The sequence below is a fragment of the Pongo pygmaeus genome, chromosome 21 (assembly GCF_028885625.2).
Source record: "Pongo pygmaeus isolate AG05252 chromosome 21, NHGRI_mPonPyg2-v2.0_pri, whole genome shotgun sequence".
Lineage (NCBI taxonomy): Eukaryota > Metazoa > Chordata > Mammalia > Primates > Hominidae > Pongo > Pongo pygmaeus.
The window spans coordinates 8,636,240-8,656,630 of NC_072394.2; the positions used below are offsets into that span (position 1 = coordinate 8,636,240).

The 20,391-nt window shown below is 39.8% G+C and overlaps 2 protein-coding genes across 7 annotated transcripts in view; one reads left to right on the forward strand and one right to left on the reverse strand.

Moving 5' to 3' along the window:
* The window catches only part of SEL1L2 (SEL1L2 adaptor subunit of SYVN1 ubiquitin ligase), a 166,394-nt gene extending 149,486 nt beyond the window's left edge, over positions 1 to 16,908 (reverse strand). For 2 of the 3 annotated variants that reach the window (XM_054468205.2, XM_063659072.1), the window contains exon 1: positions 16,690 to 16,908. In XM_054468205.2, the coding sequence (XP_054324180.1) occupies positions 16,690 to 16,735 (46 nt within the window). In that variant the 5' untranslated portion in view covers positions 16,736 to 16,908. Of the gene's footprint in view, positions 1 to 1,449; positions 1,552 to 16,689 lie in introns of those variants that run through there. The other variant, XM_054468207.2, reaches the window with a different exon arrangement.
* MACROD2 (mono-ADP ribosylhydrolase 2) overlaps positions 1,806 to 20,391 on the forward strand; it is a 2,112,402-nt gene continuing 2,093,816 nt past the window's right edge. For 3 of the 4 annotated variants that reach the window (XM_054468214.2, XM_054468215.2, XM_054468216.2), the window contains exons 1-2: positions 1,806 to 2,232; positions 8,705 to 8,821. In XM_054468214.2, the coding sequence (XP_054324189.1) occupies positions 2,187 to 2,232; positions 8,705 to 8,821 (163 nt within the window). In that variant the 5' untranslated portion in view covers positions 1,806 to 2,186. The remainder of the gene's footprint in view (positions 2,233 to 8,704; positions 8,822 to 20,391) is intronic. The other variant, XM_054468219.2, reaches the window with a different exon arrangement.

Sequence of the window (20,391 nt, forward strand, 5' to 3'; positions counted from 1 at the left end):
CATGAGAGAAGAGATAATCAATAGTGTAATGTTCCTAAGAAAGCACATGTGAAAGGACTGGCTGGAGGCTGGAGTGCAAACAGCTTCTCTGTTGAAGGGAAGGTGTCTAGTACGATGTACTTGTCTTACCTTTTGCATTTCTACATAAGAAGTCAATATCTTTTCTACAAAATCTGCAACTGTTCCCATATTGCTTAATATTAGCATTACTATTTGCCACCTTACCCATCCTATGAAATGTTTTTCTTTTCTTCCTCACCTTTCTTTCAAAATCTATTGCATTATCAAGTTTTATTTATTCTTCCCTGGTAATGTCTTTAATCAAAGACCACTTTCTATTTCTAGTGCCAATAAATAAGTACATATTTTTATTACTAGCTCAAATGTCACTTCCTTCTTGAAGCCTTCTTTATTTATCCCAAATCTATTTTTTTCGTATTTCACAGCATTAAAAGAAAAACAGCCTGGGCACGGTGGCTCACACCTGTAATCCCAGCACTTTGGGATCACTTGAGGTCAGGAGTTCGAGACCAGCCTGGCCAACATGGTGAAACCCCATGTTTACTAAAAAAATACAAAATTAGCCAGGCATGGTGGCGCATGCCTGTAATCTCAGCTAGTCCAAAGGCTGAGGCAGGAGAATTGCTTGAACCTGGCAGAAAGAGGTTGCAGTGAGCTGAGTTGGAGCCATTGCCCTCCAGCTGGGCGACAAAAGTGAAACTCTGCCTCAAAAAAAAAAAAAAAAAAATGACAAAACAAAAATTACCTTACCATGTTGTGAATTATCCTTATGAGAGTATCCTACTACTAAAAATATTCCATTCTTTACAATTCTTTTTGGGGCCTCTCCCCTTTCTTCCTTTTCTCTTCCACTATTTTTTAAAAATGTGTTCCAAATAATTATTTGCCCAATATATATAACAAGTACCCAAACTGCCAAATAAATGTGGATTTACAACATCCACTCAATTAGCCTTGAAGATGATCTGATATATAGAAACACAATAAATTTGGGGGGAGGGTACCAAACTTCTAAATTACAGGTCACCCTACTCGTGGTGGACTTCAGCGAAACTGGATTTTCAGAACCCGCCAGGTTAGTATTATCCAGAATCAAGCCAGCTTTTTGGACCTGAGTCTTAACGTCAAGCAACTGGTAGAATAAAGTAAGACCACTTGGCTCTGGTTAACAGGCATCTGGATTTGTTTTGACGTAAGACGTGTTTTCAATATAACATTTTGGTTGTCCGCAACTTCTTGGTTCTTAAAACTGTCTTGAGTATCCCAGTCTACATTTGTTCTTTCTAAACTTCACCAAATTCCAATGAAATTTGTAATTTTCACTACAGGTTTGAGGAGCCAACTGCATACGGTGTGGAACCATTTGCCAATACTTTCATTTGTTTTGGTCTTTTTTAGTTGCCCACTCAGAGGAAGGCCTCAGATTACCTGGTAAAAATCCTCCTCAACAAGGCAGTTGGAGTGAGCACGGACAATTCGTGTTGACCCTCGGTCTCCTCCCACTTCTACATCCTCCAAGTCCCTGAGGCGGCTTTCCGCTAGCTCGCCGGTCACTTGGCGCACCTGGCTCTACAGGCCACGCCCTCAAGTCTTCCAAGAGGCCAGCGGTAAGCGCGGTCCACCTCCCTCTCCCACTAGGCGTCGGCTTCACGCCCCGCCCCCGTCTCGAGGCCAGCTCCAGCCCCCTCGCCCCTGGCTCCGCCCCCTCGCTCCCTGGCTCCGCCCCCTCCAGCTCCCTAACGTCCTCGGCGTCGAGCCCGAGCCTGCGCCTGCGCCTGCGCCCTGGGGCCCAAGTTGGGGCGCGCCGTGGCTAGAACACGGAGAGCGGCGGGCAGTGCAGCCAATGGGAGGCGGCGCTGCCTAGCGGCTGGTAGGCGGTGCCTGCGCGGGTGTTAGGTTAGCGCGAGGCGTGACCTAGTTGACAGGCTCTGAGGTGCTGCTGTGGCGGCGTCCGCGGGGCTGAGGCGGGTGGGAGCCGGAGCCGAGCGCGGGCTGAGGGAGGGCGGCGACTGGAGAGCGGCGAGCGGCGAGCAGCGCAGGACGCGGAGCCTCTTTCACTTTTTCCCTGCTGAGTGCCCCCTCCCACCCCTCCCACTCCACACACACCCTGTTTGCCCGTGAGCCTGGGGAACTTGCAGCTTAAAGCCAGCCACCCCCACGGCAACATGTACCCCAGCAACAAGAAGAAAAAGGTGTGGAGAGAGGAGAAAGGTAACCGGCCCGTCGGATCCTGGGGGTGCGGGCGGTGGGGGTTGGGGTGGGGGCGGGGGTCAGGCTGTGTGTGCCGCGGCGCCCTCCGCCCGAGCTCCCGCCTCGCGCCCTCCCGGCCGGTGCCGCCTCCCTCTGGTGTCCGTGTGTACACACGCGCACACTCGCGCGCACTCCGGCGTGCACGCGCCGCCCCTGGGCACCTGCAGCTCGCGCACGTGTGGGCGCACGCCCCTCTCTGTCGCCCTCGGCACCCGGTCACCTTCTCCCGAGGCGGTGCTGCGTTCGCCTCGCTCGCGGCGGGGACCCCCCAGGCAGCAGCCCCGGGCGCGGCACAAGTTCCTCTGCACCGCAGCTGGGACTTGGGCACTGTCGTCCCGGGTGTCCCGCGGACACGTGCCGCCGGCGGGCGCTCAGGCTGCAGCTGCCGTTGTGCCTCCGCGCTCCCTGCACCCTCATTTCTTTCCTTCTCGCTCGTGTCCCCCCAGCCCCCAAATGGCAAAGTGTCCCCACCATCGGGTGTTTACCCCTTGTCTAGGTTTCCTTCCTTCGCTGCTGCAGCGTGACTTTTGAAACCTGGAACTCTAGGGGAGCCCTAAAACGAGCGTGTTGTCCGTGAGGATAAGTGCCTTCAGAGAAGTCTGAATGGGCTGTTCTCCCAACAGTGTGTTTCTCTGTATTCCATCCCCATTCATGGGCTGAAGTTGCTCAGAGTAAGATTTTGTGACTAATGTCACTCTGTATGAACCCATCTCTGAATTTTGTGCATATAAGGTTTATCCGAATCAGCTAGATTGACAGTGGCACTGATTCTTTAAGAAACACAAGTGTACGATCCAGCGTCTCCCACCAAGATCTCCCCCTTACCCCACCACAGTTAGGTAACATTCTAACTTGAGTGTCTCTGGCGTTTTTCACCCTCCTTTTCACACCTCTTTCGTTTTCATTCTTTAGCTATTTACAGAAATGCAGCAAAAACTTCTTGCACTCCTATTGCAAAAATACACTAAAACCTGTATAGCAAGGGTGAGGTCTATTGAGGGTAGTGCACATTTCTCCTGGTACCTCATCTTTACAAAAGGATATAGGGGTGACTAGGTAGAAAGTTGATTTCCTTGTTAATAGTTCGTTAAAACCTGTAGATTTTTATTGCAAGTCCCGGCCTTTATGAACATGAAGGCAAAACAGTGGAGGTAAGAAAGGGAATTAATGTGGAAAAAGAATCCACTATATAGGAGCTGCTTCCACAATGCACGAACAAAGGCGTGAGGAGGGAATTTTTTTTCAAATTTACTGCAGGAAGATTTAACGTAGTATAACTGAACAACACAATTAAAATGATCTTTAAAAACGTTGAAAGTTTAGTCATTTAATTATGTTTTAATAATTATGGGTATATAGAGAGCTAACACTTCTGGTGTTATAAATCAAATGCTGTCGAGAGTAATAGCCTGATAAAGTAGTGTAAAATAATTTTGCTTTGTTTTTTTCAGTAGTAGTTACTTTAGTTTCAACACACTTTCAACAAGGATTTACCTTGTGAGCACTGAAAAATCATTTATGCCCATATTTATTGATGATGCTGAAATGTTGGCTTTGTATAATTGATGATAATGAGGGCAAAACAGAGGAAGACATAGACATTGTTTTCAGTAACATGAATCATTGATGAAATTATAGTGAGTACTTGAGAACTATTTTTCTGTCATAATAGAAAAACAGTGTTCCTCAAGTAATAACATAATGTTTCCTTCATTTAACATCTACACAGTTGGACTGTGACCAGCAGGCATTTTAGAATCTTTTTTATTCTAATAATGGAGAATATATAGCCAATTTTTTTTCCTAAGGAAGCAAATGCAACATTAAATAAGGCAATTAACAAAGTAATTATCCAAAACTAAGTTATTTTTTCGTGAAGTTTAATGTCAAAGGAAAACGTTACTGGGATACGAAGACTTTAATGCATATCTCAGTGTTTTTTTTTTTTTCAGGATGTCTATGTTTGGAATATTTAAATATAAAATATATATTATACCCCCAAGGAAGAGCTAAGGATTTCTAGTACCATCGTTAGTATTAGAGAAGCTGATGGGATGCATGACCTTTTTCCTTTCAGCCCACTGGGAAGCTGATGGTATAGTATTTTTGCAGCTGTCCTTTAAAGCTAAAGGAAGGCTTACCTACCTCATTGAAATGTCAAGGCATTCTATAAACATATTTTTAACTCAGTATACCATTTAATAAATAGGTCTCCTACTTAAATGCTTGGTTCACAGAGAAAGGACTCATTGTGAATGTGAAGCATTCTTTAAATAAAAGTTTTATGAAATGACAAAGAAAATGCATATATATTTGTGGCCTTCAGTATGTTTCATTGTTTAAACAAGTAATTAAGGAGTTCTGAAGACCACATATGTTTAAATAAACATTTTTGATCTAGTATTTTGAGTCCCAATTCAGAACCACTAATGTGCATTTTCAAGTATTGCAACTTATTTCATTGTTTTGTTTTAAATTGATCTCGTTTTTAAGTGTTCACACTTCAACTTTTAAATAACTGGAACAACAGAGGCCGGGTTGCATTTCTGTATGTACCTTTTGACATTCACAAAAACTGTCAGTTGCTTCATAATGTCTTTTAACCTGCTCAGTAATATTGTAATAATTTTTTATTTGTGATCTGAGCTTTTTTAGCACTGCTTTGGCATACTGCTAGTCATCTCCCTTTTCTGCCTTTATGTGATAATTCTAAATTTACCATTCCCTTCAAGTTTCCTGTTCTCTCAAGACCCTATCCCCCATACTAAAGAGATGACATTGCCTTTTTAATTCACAGAGAAGGGCTGGGCGCGGTGGCTCACGCCTGTAATCCCAGCACTTTGGGAGGCTGAGGTGGGTGGATCACGAGGTCAGGAGATTGAGACCATCCTGGGGAACACGGTGAAACCCTGTCTTTACTAAAAATACAAAAAATTAGCCGGGCGTGGTGGCACACGCCTGTAATCCCAGCTACTCGGGAGGCTGAGGCAGGAGAAACGCTCGAATCCAGGAGGGAGAGGTTGGAGTGAGCCAAGATTGCGCCGCTGCACTGCAGCCTGAGTGACAGAGCGAGACTCCGTCTCAAAAAAAAAAAAAAAAAAAATTCACAGAGAAAATAAATGCCATGTAATATGAACAGCCCTAACATCCTCTTGCATAGTCTCATTGGTCTGTTCCTTTACATGTCCTTTTGACTTTGCTCTATCTTAGAGGAAGGACTTTTCTTCCTTGTGTGTAAGATGAATCTTTCCGCTTGTGCTGTTTATCCCATATCTTGTATTCTTTGAGTTCTTGCACCATCATGTATTCTTTCTTGGGTATGTTTAATTTCTTGGTGTCTTCAGGTTCCTCTCCATTGCCTGTAACAGTGCTCGGATCTCTTCCACCTTAGAGTCACTTTTCTTTCATAGGGCTTCACGTGAACTTGGAGTTGCTGTTCTCACTTTCCTTCTTTTGCTCAGTCCTTCATTGTCTTCTGGATTTCCATTATATTCTAATGAAACTAATGTTCCTGAAGTCATTCAGTAGTAACAATCATGATAGTATTCATGTAAGAATAGTTAATATTTAAGCCCCATTTGTATGCTCAGTACTATTCTTAGTAGCTTACATGGATTATCTCATTTAATTCTCACCACAAGGCTATGAGGTAGGAAACTGTATGAGGCGGAATATTGTGAGGTTAAGAGCTTTGAATACCAGTTGCCTGGGTTTGAGTCCTACTTATACTGCTTAAATAGCTGTGGGACTTTAGGTAAGTTATTTGACGTTGTTTATAGTTTCCTTATCTGTAAGTTGGAAATGATACCTGCCTACTTACCTCAAAGGCAAACTGAAACATAAAGAGGTTAAGTAACCTACAGATTTGCACCATTTAGATTACAACTTAAACAGCTCTGTGAACCACTTTTCGTCTTTATTCCATGGTGTTGGTAACCACATTGATAAAAGCAGGTTAATGGCTAAGTAATTTTCACTTTTTCTAACCTTCCTGTAGCAGTTGATGGTATTTCCCTTAGTGCGCCTGTAGTCCCAGCTACTCAGGAGGCTGAGGCAGGAGAATCGCTTGAACCCAGGAGGCGGAGGTTGCAGTGAGCTGATACCGCGCTACTGCACTCCAGCCTGGTGACAGAGCAAGACTCTGTCTCAAGAAAAAAACAACTCTGTTTTCTGAATGTTTCCTTGTTACCAGGAACTTGTACCCCTGGTGACAACTAAGATTTATTTCATTGTTTTCCTATTTGTGCCCACTTCTAAATACTGTGTTTTGAGGTTTGATGCTTCCTTCCGTTCCCTCTTCTTTTTCCTTTAGGACTAGAATTTTAGGTGATATTTTCTAAAGTCTCTAGGCTAGACCACTCTTTAAATTTCCAGATTCTTGATTTCAACTTCTTCAATGTCCTACAGGTACCTTAAACTCAATTTGTGTGAATACGTCACCTCTGATTAAGATACCTTTTTTTTTTTTTTGTCTCCTAACATGGCTGAAGTTCTAGCTATAGGAGTGGGAAAAATATTGGTTCCCCATTTTCTGTTCACTTGTGCTTACATTAATACTTCTGCAGTTTATTTCTGTGAAATAGTCTTTTAAAGTGGTTATTTTGTGAAGATTAGATTACCTTAAACTAGATACTAACTATCCCTACATCCATTTATCTAAACTGCAGTACCTTGTGATACACTGAAAGAGAATTGCAGAGTATGAGAAATAACTCTCTCTCTCTCTCACTCTCTGCATTGTGGAGACCATTGTTATGGTATGGGAGACGTGAAAGCTGACATACAGAGTGAAGAAGCCAGTGTCAGTTTATACATTGAATATTGGTAAATATTTCTTCCTTGTTTAGGTTAAAAACGAATGTAAATAGAATTATTTGCGTGTTTTCCTGTGTCCTAGTGGGTTGTTTTATACACTGTCTAGGAAATGCATAATCAACTTTCAATATTAGTAGTCTATAGGATAAAGGTTAAACTGCTCATTGTGGCATACAAGTCCCTGTACAGTTTTGTTTTACTTTTGTTTCTGGCTACTTTTCACTTCTGTGGCCATTCCTCTTCTCATACCATATCTTGCAGCTTCATTTAGTTATAGTATTCATACCTCCTTTGTTTACATTGTTTTGTTAGTCTGAAATGTTCTTTTTACCTCTTCATGCAAAATTCTTCCTGTCCTTCATGAACCAGCATACATATTACCTTTTTTGGGGAGCTTCCCTGAGAATGTAGTGTAGTACAGTGGAATAAATAACATAGGGTGTAGTCTTTGATTAATGGAGATGTTTGTCTGAATTTTAATTTTGGCTTACTTCCTGAAACCTCTCTTGCTTTGGGCAAACTACATTGCTGTGCTTCATTTCCCTATCTGCAAAATTGGCATGATAATACTATCAATTTTATGAGTTATTAGGAAGATTATTTTAATGAGATATACATATGAATTACCTGGCCATAGTCAGTTCTTTATAAATGGCATCCACTCTAATTAATTCTAAGATGCAACTTGTAAAATATTTTCATTTTATCATCAAGATATATATATTTAAAGCAATTCTTATATCATCTACACAAAGCTGTAAGTAAATTGAAAGTGCAATTGAGGAAATATCTTGGCGGTTGCCTTTTTTTGTGCTCTTACTATTTGTACATACCTGTCTTAGCATTTTATTTATATAGATACTATTTTGTATCTTACTGTGTTAGACTGTTCTTGCAGTTGCTGTAAATAAATGCCTAAGACTGAGTAATTTATTAAAAAAAGACGTTTAATAGGCTCATGGTTCTGCAGGCAACACAAGGATAGCATTGGCATCTGTTAGGTCTTCTGGGGAGGCCTCAGGGAGCTTTTACTTACGGGGCAAGATGAAGCAGAGGGAGCTTTTACTTACGGGACAAGATGAAGTGGGAGCAGGCACTTCACATGGCAAGAACAGTAGCACCAGAGGGTTGGGGGGAAGTGCCACACACTTTCAAACAGCCAGATCTCACGAAAACTCACTGTCTTGAGGCTAGCACCAGGCCATGAGGGATCTGCTCCCATGACCCAATCACCTCCTACTAGACACCACGTCACACATTGGGGATTACATTTCAACATAAGATTTCAGGGGATATATATCCAAACCATATCACTTATCTAGCATATCACCTGGCCCATAGTAAACTGTAGATGTTGATTGAAAGTGTAAATGAGTTTACTTATTTCTTGGACTATCATAAGAGAGTGTTCATCAGGCTTTGATTTTTTTCTCCCCTGGTAATATGAAATTTAACATTTTTTTTAACATTTAAATATGGAGTCACTGGATTTGCATTGTGTTCTTCAGGACTGTATCAACTCTTTTGTTAGCTTAACTTGGTTAATACTTAAAGTATAAAAGTAATTCCCATGTTTAAACGTTAAATACAAATGGAGATTCTGCTTTTATTTTGCAAGAACGTTTACTGAAGATGACCTTAGAAGAGAGACGCAAAGAATACCTAAGAGACTATATTCCCCTGAACAGCATTCTATCATGGAAGGAGGAGATGAAGGGCAAGGGCCAAAATGATGGTAAGTTTCTCGGAACATTTTTTAGGTAGATATTTTTCCCATTTCAGGACAATTGTTGACAGAAATGAATAACTGGCATTCAATAAAGAGATTACTATTTTGCTATTTGAAATTATTGTTTGGTTGTGATTTAATTGTTTTTAGTAACCTATGGTGTTTTTTAAACTTAGGAAAGTATATTAACATAATTTGTGTTCTGAAATATACCACATTTATAATATGGTACTTTTTTTACAGGTCCTTTTTTATTTTTTCTGTTCTGTAACAGTTCTTGGAGCAAATGCTATTAGAGATTTGCTGCTTTGGTGGTGTGGCCCTTTGAGTTTGCTTTAAGTTCATTTATAATCGATTTTCTTATGTTATTTTAAGGATTGGGGATACAGTTGAAAGAGAGTATATTAGGAAAAATAGAAAAACCAAAACATTTCTCATTATTTTAGAGAATATATTTTGTATGATGTGTTATTATGTCTGTATGTAAAGTATTTGTATGATAGAATTTACTCTCAAAGTCTTTATGATTTGGTGGGAATCTAGATTACGTTAGAATATAAAGGAAGTTTTAAGGATTAAAAAGGTACATGAAAAAGTTTCTAAAAACAACATAATAGATTTAATGGATGTTTAATATGCTTATCTTTGAATTAACACTTGTTGGTATTAATGATCTGGATGTGAAGTTTAGACAAACAGGGTGCTTCTTAAGGTACTTAACAGTTGAGAAAGACTTTATGAAATGGACTTGAAACATGCTAATTTCACAGGTAGTGGTCTTAGATCGATGGAACTACACCGGGTACTATGGGCCCAGAAAATAAAGACTAGCATGGAATTCCTATGGATAAAATCTTAAGGGAAAGATTAGGCCTTGGTATCTGTGAAGAGAACACATTGACCTGAGGATTTGGGTTTTAGACACAACTTTGTTTTTCTAGAAAGGCAAAGCATGTGGGATTGGGAGTGAAAAGCTGTGGGTTCTTTTAGAACTTACATAGCCTGGAAACGTGTGACCTTGGGCAAGCAGGGTAGCAGCTCTACTCCATGTTCTAATGGGGTCATTGGATAAGCTGATTGGGATGTGCACATCTGACCTGTCTGCCCAGTGTCTTCTGTAAATGCAAGTTGTTTTAAGAATGGTCTGATTCCAAACTGATAAGATTGGCCTTAAGAAGCCCCTGCCTGATCACGTGAGCGTCATGGAACCCAAAGATGATTTGCAGCCCACCACCCCATCTCAGAACAGAAGGGTGGGAAGCCAGAGCCACCTGCATTGCCCCAGCCAGTCCCCACAGTATAACAGGGTCTCCTTGGCAGCTGTATTCTGGAGTCTGGTTGTTGCTCTGTAAAGACCTTTAATAAAATCTTGTACAAAGGTTTAAAAAAAAAAGGTCTGGTTAAGACATCATTGAAAGAGAGGAGAGTGCTGTGTAATGAAAAGAATACAGGGCTAGAAATCAGGAGAACAGAATTCTGGTCTCCTGTCTTACCTAAGGCTATGTGCCTCTTCATGTTGGGGTCTCAGTAATTTCTTTTTTTGTTTATAAGCAACTGGTATTGAATATTTCAGCAGCAGTAGCATCATCTTCTTTTTTTAAATGGCTACCGGTCGAGTATCCCTTATCCAAAATGCATAGGACCAGAAGTGTTTGGGGTTTTGGATTGTTTGGATTATACTTGCTGGTTCAGCATTCCTAATGCAAAATCCAAAATGTTCCAGTGAGCATTTCCTTTGAGCATTATGTTGGTGCTCAAAAAGTTTCAGGTTTTGGAGCATTTGGATTTTGAATTTTTGCATTAGGACTACTCAACCTATAGTAAATGTTCCCCAAATTAGAAAAGAATACACTGAATAGAATAACACCTAACACAGTTATCCTCTAACAAGATACTGCATGTTTAATCCTGCCTCCCAATATGAGCTTTATAAGTGGTTTACAACTGCTCTGTGTGTTTCTTATTTTCCCCCTAATGCTGTTTTAAACTTGAAAGTCCTCTATGGGGAACAAGGTGATGTGATTAAAATTATATTTCTATTTTTCCTGAAATGTTACTTGCTCCTCTCTGTTGTGACCCAGAAACTGGTGACTGGCCTCTTCCTTTTTCATGAAGTGGAATGGCTCATTTTACAAGTAATATTTGTAAATATTTCTATACAATACACATTTTTCATATGACTTTTTCTTGTGTTACCTATTCAGTGCTCAGGTATTAGAAAATATTAGTCAAGAGAGGTTTAGTGTTTTAACAGTTTAAAACATCCTTTAAAAATATAAATTTACAAAAAATAGTAAAGGAAAACTATACATATGGTTATATTTGAAACGTTTTAAGTCATTGCTTATACATGTATGTGTATAAGTAGGTATTGATATTTATTAAATATGGGATTTTAAACTAAGTATTAAAAGAAGTCTATAATTCCTTGTCACTTAGTTTCTAATTATAGGAAATGAACAATATTTATCAGGCTAGGACAGTATATCAGTTTTAAATTTAATAGCTTATCATTACTTATTTTTTTATAGAGGGCCATTTTTGCTTAAATATTCCTGAGTACTTGAATAGTTCTTGAGCTATTGCTTTCAATTTTTTTCTTGCTTTGTTCAGATTTATTTTACTTTAACCAAATGCTTCTTGTTATTATAATACAGTAGAAAGTTAAATAAAAAAGAGGGGAGCAGCCAAATGTATTTGTAACAATTTGGATTTTAAGCCTTCTTGAAACAAAAGGAAACAAAATATTGCCAAGGAACACAAAATCAGTGTTTATATGGAAAGGGGGAAGCAAGTTTTATTTTGACTTACCCCTTTGGTAATATTGGAAAGCCATGGATTGGAAGAGGAAAGAATGGGAGATGATTACCAAAAAATAAAAATAAAAAAACCCAAAAAACAAAACCCCATCTAGAAAAACCCATTAAATACATAATTTGCTTGCTGTTTATGTTCATATTTGTTAACTGTTGTTAGCTGATCTCTAGACTTATATATTTCTAATTACTTCTTCCTCTGTGTTACCAATTAGGTAATAATTCAATATCATTTGTCAGTTGCTATGTTGTAGGGATTTTAAAAGTCTTATCTCTCCTATTGTACTGTCTCTAGCACCTGGAATGATGCCTTATGGGTTGATGGGGCTTAATCAGTAAGTTAAATAAGAATGCCTCAGGAGTTAATAATCTACAAGGGACAATTCTTTCTCCAAACTTTTTTTTTTTTTGAGACTGAGTTTTGTCCCCCAGGCTGGAGTGCAGTGGTGCGATGTGGGCTCACTACAACCTCCACCTTCTGGCTTCAAGCGATTCTCCTGCTGAGCTCCTGAGTAGCTGGGATTATAGGTGCATGCCACCACGCCTGACTAATTTTTGTATTTTTTGTGGAGATGGGCTTTCACTGTGTTGGCCAGGCTGGTCTTGAACTCCTGACCTCAAGTGATCTGCCCATGTTGGCCTCCTAAAGTGCTGGGATTACAGACGTGAGCCACTGCACCTGCCTCTTTTTCCAGACTTTTAATGAGCATTTATAAATATATGTAAAGCTAGAATACAGTCATGTGCCACAAAATGATGTTTTGGTCATTGACAGACTGCATATATGATGGTGGTCCCATAAGATTATAATACTGTATTTTTACTATGCCTTTTCTGTGTTTACATAGGTTTAAATACACAATGACTTACCATTGTGTTATAGTTGCCTAAAGTATTCTGTACAGTAACATGCTGTATGGGTTTTAGCCTAGGAGCAATTGGCTGTACCATATAATCTAGGTGTGTAGTAGACTGTATACCATCTAGATTTTTGTAATTATACCTTACAATGTTTGCACAGCAATGAAATCACCTAACAACGCCTTTCTCAGAATGTATGCCCATTGTTAAGCAATGCCTGACTGTAGCAATGCATCCATTACCCAGTTTCAACAGTTATTATATGGCCAGTTTTATTTCATCTATACCAGTGCTCCCTATACCTTCCCCCCAGACTATTTTGAATGAAGTCACATATGTCATATCAATTTTATCTATAAATGAGTATCTGTATGTATGCATATGTATGTATCTCTAAAAGATGGGGACATATTTTTGTTGTTTTACTAAAATACTATTATTACTTCTCACATTTAAAATTTAACTTAAAATTTAATTTTTGATATAATTAGATATCCATTTAGTATTCATGTTTTTCCCACTGTCTCATAAAGGATTTTTTTTTTTACAATTGATTTGCTTGAATCAAGATCTAATCAAGGTCCATATATTGCATTTAATTGATTTGTTCCTTGGGTCACTTTTAATCTATAGTTACCTCTCTGTCCTTTTTTCCTCCCTCCCTTATAGTTTATTTGTTGAATACGCTAGGCTATCCTGCAGAATTTTTTATATTTTGAATTTTGCTTACTGCATCTCTGTGGTATCATTGAACATGTTCCTCTGTCCCCTTTATTTCTTACGAGTTGGTAGTTAAACCCAGAGGTTTGTTCAGAGTTGGGTTTAAATTTTTTTGAAAGAATGCTTTATAGATTATTGTGCATCTTTTTGCATCATATCAGGAGGCACATAATGCGTCATTGTCTCTCTCAGTAGTGATGAGATTGATCCCTGGGTTCATGTATTGTCAGCTGAATATTGTCACTAAACTGTCTGGTGTAAAGTTCTCTGACAACCTTTTACTTAATGGTTTTAGCAGCCATTCGTGATTATTGCTTAGATCCATTACGTTATTAGGGGTTGCAAAATAGTGTTATGTGAATTTTATCATTCCTTATTTATTAGTCGGACTTCTGTAAAGAGGAACTTTCTGTTATTAAGTCTTTTATTATGCAGTACAGTTTATAAAGGAAAGCAGAATAAATGCCATATTTCCCTTATTTACTGACTTTCAGATTGAGTTCATTCCCTAAAATCCTCCACAGGTGACCAAAGAGTTCTTTTTTAAAAATTTTTGACCATCATTTTAAATTTGCCCCTTCCTTCTCTCCTCTTCTCTGTCTCTTCCTCCCTCTTCCTCCCTCTCAACATGTATATTAAATGAGAATGTCCCAGTGGTTAACAGTCTACAAAGGAGGCATATATGTGTGTGTTTGTGCATGTGCATGCATGTATTTATAGCTCCCATATAAAATACATAGAATTACTAAACAACAGGCCCAGGATATGGTAGAAAGACAAAGGTAGATATATAAATGGGTGGATGGGTAGATATGATAGAAAGATGGCATTACTTCTTTGTTGAGACAAGAGTTCCAGTTCTTGGGTTTAATTGTTATGCCTTCTGTTCATCTCCTTTGCTACTACCGTGTTAAGGCTCCACTAGAATACCACCTAGAGAAGCAATGTTATTGTTACACTTTTTGGATGGAGTAGTGTTGGCAGAGACTCTGCCAGGCTTATGCTAATTTTCTCTGACTGGTTAGTATCAGGGAAAGCAGCTATGGCTATAAGTTTAGATTGTCTTTTTGAGTAATTACTTTTAATGTTTATACAGAACAGCAATAGGGGAAAAATAAAATAATAATGAGGATGAGTTAGGTGAAAATTATAAAATTGTCTTATACTCAAGTATAAAATATTTTTAAAAATTGGTCATTTAAAGAGCCATCTATGATAATACCATACTGAATGAGCAAAAGCTGGAAGCATTCCCCTTGAAAACCAACACAAGACAAGGATGGCCTCTCTCACCACTCCTATTCAAGATAGTATTCGGAGTTCTGGCCAGGGTAATCAGGCAAGAGAACGAGGTAAAGGGTATTCAGCTAGAAAGGGAGGAAGTCAAACTATTTTTGTTTGTAGATGACATGATCCTACATATAGAAAACCCCATCATCTCAGCCCAGTAGCTTTGCAAGCTGATAAGCAACTTCAGCAAAGTCTCAGGATACAAAATAAATGCATAAAAATCTCTAGCATTGCTATACACCAAAAACAGGCAAGCCGGGAGGCAAGTCACAAATGAGCTCTCATTCACAGTTGCCACAAAAAGAATAAAATACCTAGGAATATGGCTAACAAGGGAAGCGAAGGACCTCTTCAAGGAGACCGACATAACCACTGCTGAAGGAAATCAGAGAGGACACAAACGGAGAAACATTCCGTGCTCATATATAGGAAGAATCAATATTACAAAAATGGCCATACTGCCCAAAGCAGGGTATAGATTCAGTACTACTCCTATTAAACTACCATCAACATTCTTCACAGAATTAGAAAAAACTACTTTAAAATTCATATGGAACCAAAAAAGAGCCCAAATAGCCAAGACAGTCCTAAGCAAAAAGAACAAAGCTAGAGGCATCATGCTACCTGACTTCAAACTATACTACAAGGCCAAAGTAACCAAAATGGCATGGGACTGGTACAAGAACAGACGTAGACCAGTGGAACAGAATAGAAAACCCAGAAATAAGTCTGCACACCTACAACCATGTGATCTCCTACAAACCTGGCAAAAACAAGCAATGGAGAAAGAATTCTCTATTTAATAAATGGTGCTGGGAAAACTGCCTAGTCATATGCAGAAAATTGAAACTGGACCCCTTCCTTACACCTTATACACAGATTAACTCAAGATGGATTAAAGACTTAAATGTAAAACCCCAAACTAAAAATCCTGGAAGACAACATACGCAGTACCATTCAGGATATAGGCATGGGCAAAGATTTCATGTGAAGATGCCAAAAACAATTGCAACGAAAGCAAAAATTGACAAATGGGATGTAATTACACTAAAGAGCTTCTGCACAGCAAAAGAAACTCTCAGCGTGAACAGACAACCTACAGAATGGGAGAAAATTTTTATAATCTATCCATCTGACAAAGGTCTTATATCCAGCATCTATAAGGAACTTAAATTTACAAGAAAAAACAAAACAACCCATTAAAAATAGACAAAGGACATGAACAGGCACTTCTCAAAAGAAGACATACATGTGACCAACAAACATATGACAGAAAGCTCAACATTACTCATCATTAATGAGTAATGATGCAAATGCAAGTCAAAACCACAATGTGATACCAACTCACACCAGTCTGAATGGCTATCATTAAAAAGTCAAAGAACAACAGATGCTGGCGAGGTTATAGAGGAACACTGATACACTGTTGGTGGGAATGTAAATTTGCTCAACCATTGTGGAAGACAGTATGACAATGCCTTAAAGACATAGAGGCAAAAATACTGTTTGACCCAGCAATCCTATTACTGGGTGTATATACCCAAATGAATATAAATCATTTTATTATAAAGATAATAAAAGAAGGCATATGTTCATTACAGCCCTATTGGCAATGGCAAAGACATAGAATCAACCTAAATGCCCATCAATGATAGACTGGATAAAGAAAATGTGGTACGTATACACCATGCAATACTATGCAGCCATAAAAAGGAACAAGATCATGTCCTTTGCAGGGACATGGATGGAGCTGGAAGCCATTATCCTTGACAAACTCTAATACAGTAACAGAAAACCAAATACCACATGTTCTCACTTGTATGTGGGAGCAGAATGATGAGAACACATGGACACATTGTGGGGAGTAACACACACTGGGCCTGTCAGAAGGTGAGGATGGGAGGAGTGAGAGCATCAGGAAGAATAGCTAATGGATGCTGGGCTCAATACTTAGGTGTTGGGATGATCTGTGTAGCTGGCCACTACGGCACACGTTTATCTGTCTAACAAACCTGCGTGTCCTGCGCATGCACCCCTGAACTTAAAGTTGGAAATTAAAAAAAAATTTGGTCATTTAGAAAGACTTTATATTTCATATTTTTTATACATGTTTATCTGTGTTACATACTATAATAAAGGAAGCTAGAGCAAAAGTGCTATTAAGATCATAAGAGAAAATCTACTTACTGTTTATTAAGTGGAAGTGGGTCATCACAAAAGTCTTCATCTTCATTGTCTTCACATTGAATAGGCTTAGGAGGATGGGGGGCTGGTTGGTCCTGCTGTCTCAGGGGTGGCAGAGGCAGAAAAGGTGTAGGGAAGGTAGAGGGGGAGGCAGGCATGCGTGATGCAGCTTCACAGAAATACATTGTAATTTCTGTCTGACTTTTTTGCTTTTTCATTTCTCTAAAAATGTATGATACCAATGCTTTAATCTTTTTTTCCACTGCTTAGTTTCAGTGCCTATGTCATAGAAGGTTCTATGTCATAAATCAAAAATAGTCTTGCATAATAGGAACCCTTCTGCCAGATTGTCTAATGTCAGTTTGTTTTCTGGCACTGCATCTGGTATGTCTTCTTTCTCATTGTCTGGCACTGGATTGGAAGCACTCATCTCCATCAAGTTTTCTTCTGTTAATTCCTCTGGTGACCTGGTGTTTGTTAGCTCTTGAATTTCTCCAGGATCTGCATCTTGAAACCCTTCACCCCCTACCCTTTTTGCCATATTCCCAGTCTCTTTCATGATTTCCTTGATTAACTGTGTCATAAATTCTGTGAAGCCATGTGCAACATCTGGACAAAGTTTTCTCCAGCACGAATATTGTTTTGGGCTTGATGGTTTTCCTGGCTTTTTCTGTAACAGCAGTGGAATTTTCAGTGGTGTAATTCTTCCAAACTTTCATGATGTTCTCTCTATCAGGGTTCTCTTTCATAGCATTCAGTCTTTTACATAGAATACTGTGTGTAGTGATGCTTAAAGGTCCTTATGACCCCCTGATATAGAAGCTGAATTATAGATACTGTGTTTGGGGGCAAGTAGACCAGTTTGACACCTGTGGTGTTGAACTCATGGGGTTCTGGGTGGCCAGGGGCATTGTACAACCTCAAAATAACTTTAAAAGGCAGTCCCTTACTGGCAAGGTGCTTCCTCATCAGGAGCACAGCATCTCATTGTCTAGGCCTTTCTTGTACAACCAAAAGACTGGCAGCTGGTGTTTATCTTTTTCCTTCAAGGTTTGGAGGTTAGCAGCCTTATAAATAAGGGCAACTTTGATCATAAACCTGACTGTATTTGCGTAAAACAGCCTGTTCTTCCTGTTTTAAATCCTGGTGCTTGCATCTCTTCCTTACTAATGAATGTCTTTTGTGGCATTTCCCCCCCCTCAGAATAGAGCACTTTTGTTTGTGTTAAAAAGCCTGTTCAAGTAGATATTCTTTCTCTTTGATTTTTTTTTTTTTAAAGACGGAGTCTTGCTTCTGTCACCCAGGCTGGAGAGCAGTGGCGCGATCTCGGCTCACTGCAAGCTCTGCCTCCCGGGTTCACGCCATTCTCCTGCCTCAGCCTCCCGACTAGCTGGGACTCCAGGCGCCCGCCACCATGCCTGGCTAATTTTTTGTATTTTTTGGTAGAGACAGGGTTTCACCGTGTTAGCCAGGATGGTCTCGATCTCCTGACCTCGTGATCCACCTACCTCGGCCTCCCAAAGTGCTGAGATTACAGGCCTGAGCCACCGTGCCTGGCCGCCTCAATGATTTTCTTAATGGCATCTGGGAATTTGCCTTCTGCCTCTTGGTCAACAGTAGCTGTTTCTCCTATTTTTGTGACTTTTTTTTTTTTTTTTTTTTAAAGACAGAGTCTCGCTCTGTCGCCCAGGCTGGGGTACAGTGGCATGATCTTAGCTCACTGCAACCTTCGCCTCCCAGGTTCAAGTGATTCTTGTACCTCAGCTACCCAGTTAGCTGGGGTTATAGGCATGTACCCCCGCCCAGCTAAATTTTATGTTTTTAGTAGAGATGGGGTTTCGCCACGTTGGCCAGGCTGGTCTGGAACTCCTGGCCTCATGTGATCCACCCTCCTCTGCCTCCCAAAGTGCTGGGATTACAGGTGTGAGCCACTGTACTCAGGGTGTGACATATTTTAAGACAGACTTCTTTATAACACATATCAAACCATCCTTTGCTGGCATTAAATTCTTCAGCTTTAGATCCTCATCTTCCTTAATGCTTTAAGTTGTCATATAATGACTTTGCTTTTTCTCAGGTCCTATTGGTCTATAGGTATGCTCATTCTTCTAGCAATCCTGCACTCACATAAAAGCTGCATTTTCAGTATGAGATTATCAGTATGAGATTAAAAGATATTTTGCAAAAAGTGCAAGGTTTTCGGGCCTGTGGGCATAGCTGTAGCGATGCAAATTTTCTTACCTTTTTTTAATAATGACTCTTAGGTTGGATTCATGTATCTTAAATGATGAGGGATTGCAGCTGCAGATCTCAGTATCAAGCACTTCAGCTTTTTCTTTTAACGTCATGACTTTTTCTCTGCTTCTTGGGAGTACTTCCAGCATCACTAATGGCACTTAGTGGGTCTGTGATGTTATTCAGGTTTATGGTATTGCACTAAACATGATGAAAAATATGTGACAGCTGCAAGAGATCCACTTTTTTACTGTGATATGCAATTTATTGGAGAGACAGACTGTTCATGCAGAGGTGTTCAGCCTCACACAGCATTTTAAGTGGATACTCGAAATACTTGAGGTCACTGCAGTAGCAATAGAAGGTGGCTAAGAAATATTACAGTAGTACAGTATGTACTGTGGTTAATTTTGTGCAGTTGTGATTTAGTACTGCCTCTTTACCTTTGTTTAACTTTCTCTTGACTGTGAATGGCACCATGTATGATCTATAAGTGTGTGCATAAGTTTTGATAAATTTTCATTTTTGTAATAGATTTGGGTATATTTTATGGTAGTAAATGATGAAATAGACTAGTGTCTACATGTATTTTAAGCATTCATGACATACTTTTTCTTAATTTTCATATTTCTAGACTGTGGTTTGTCTGCCAGTTTTTTTTTTTCAAATTGTTGCAAGTCTCTAAAAAATGTTCCAATATATTTATTGAAAAAATCAATGTATAAGTGGACCTGTGCAGTTCAAACCTGTGTTGTTCAAGGGTCAACTGTACTTTCTTTTTTTTTTTTTTGAGACGAAGTCTCTGTCTGTCACCCAGGCTGGAGTGCAGTGGTGCCATCTTGGCTCACTGCAAGCTCCGCCTCCCGGGTTCATGCCATTCTCCTGCCTCAGCCTCCCGAGTAGCTAGGACTACAGGCGCCTGCCACCATGCCCGGCTAATTTTTTGTATTTTTAGTAGAGACGGGGTTTCACCGTGTTAGCCAGGATGGTCTCGATTTCCTGACCTCGTAATCCACCCACCTCGGCCTCCCAAAGTGCTGGGATTACAGGCGTGAGCCACCACGCCCAGCAGGGTCAACTGTACTTTCTAAGATTATTTTGACAACACATCAATTTCATTGTGTATTGCAGTGTGTACCATTAAGTATTATGTAAATTGTCCTTATATTAAGCTTTTTTTTTCTTTGAGACGGAGTTTTGCTCTTGTTGCCCAGGCTGGAGTGCCATGGCACTTGACCTTGTCTCACTGCAACCTCCGCCTCCTGGGTTCAAACAGTTCTCCTGCCTCAGCCTCCCGAGTCGCTGGGGTTACAGGCGCCTGCCATCACGCCCAGCTAATTTTTTGTATTTTAATAGAGATGGGTTTCACCATGTTGGCCAGGCTGGTCTCGACCTCAGGTGATCCACTTGCCTCGGGCTCCCAAAGAAGCTTGTTTTTAAAAATAATGTAAAAACAAAACCCCCAAATCT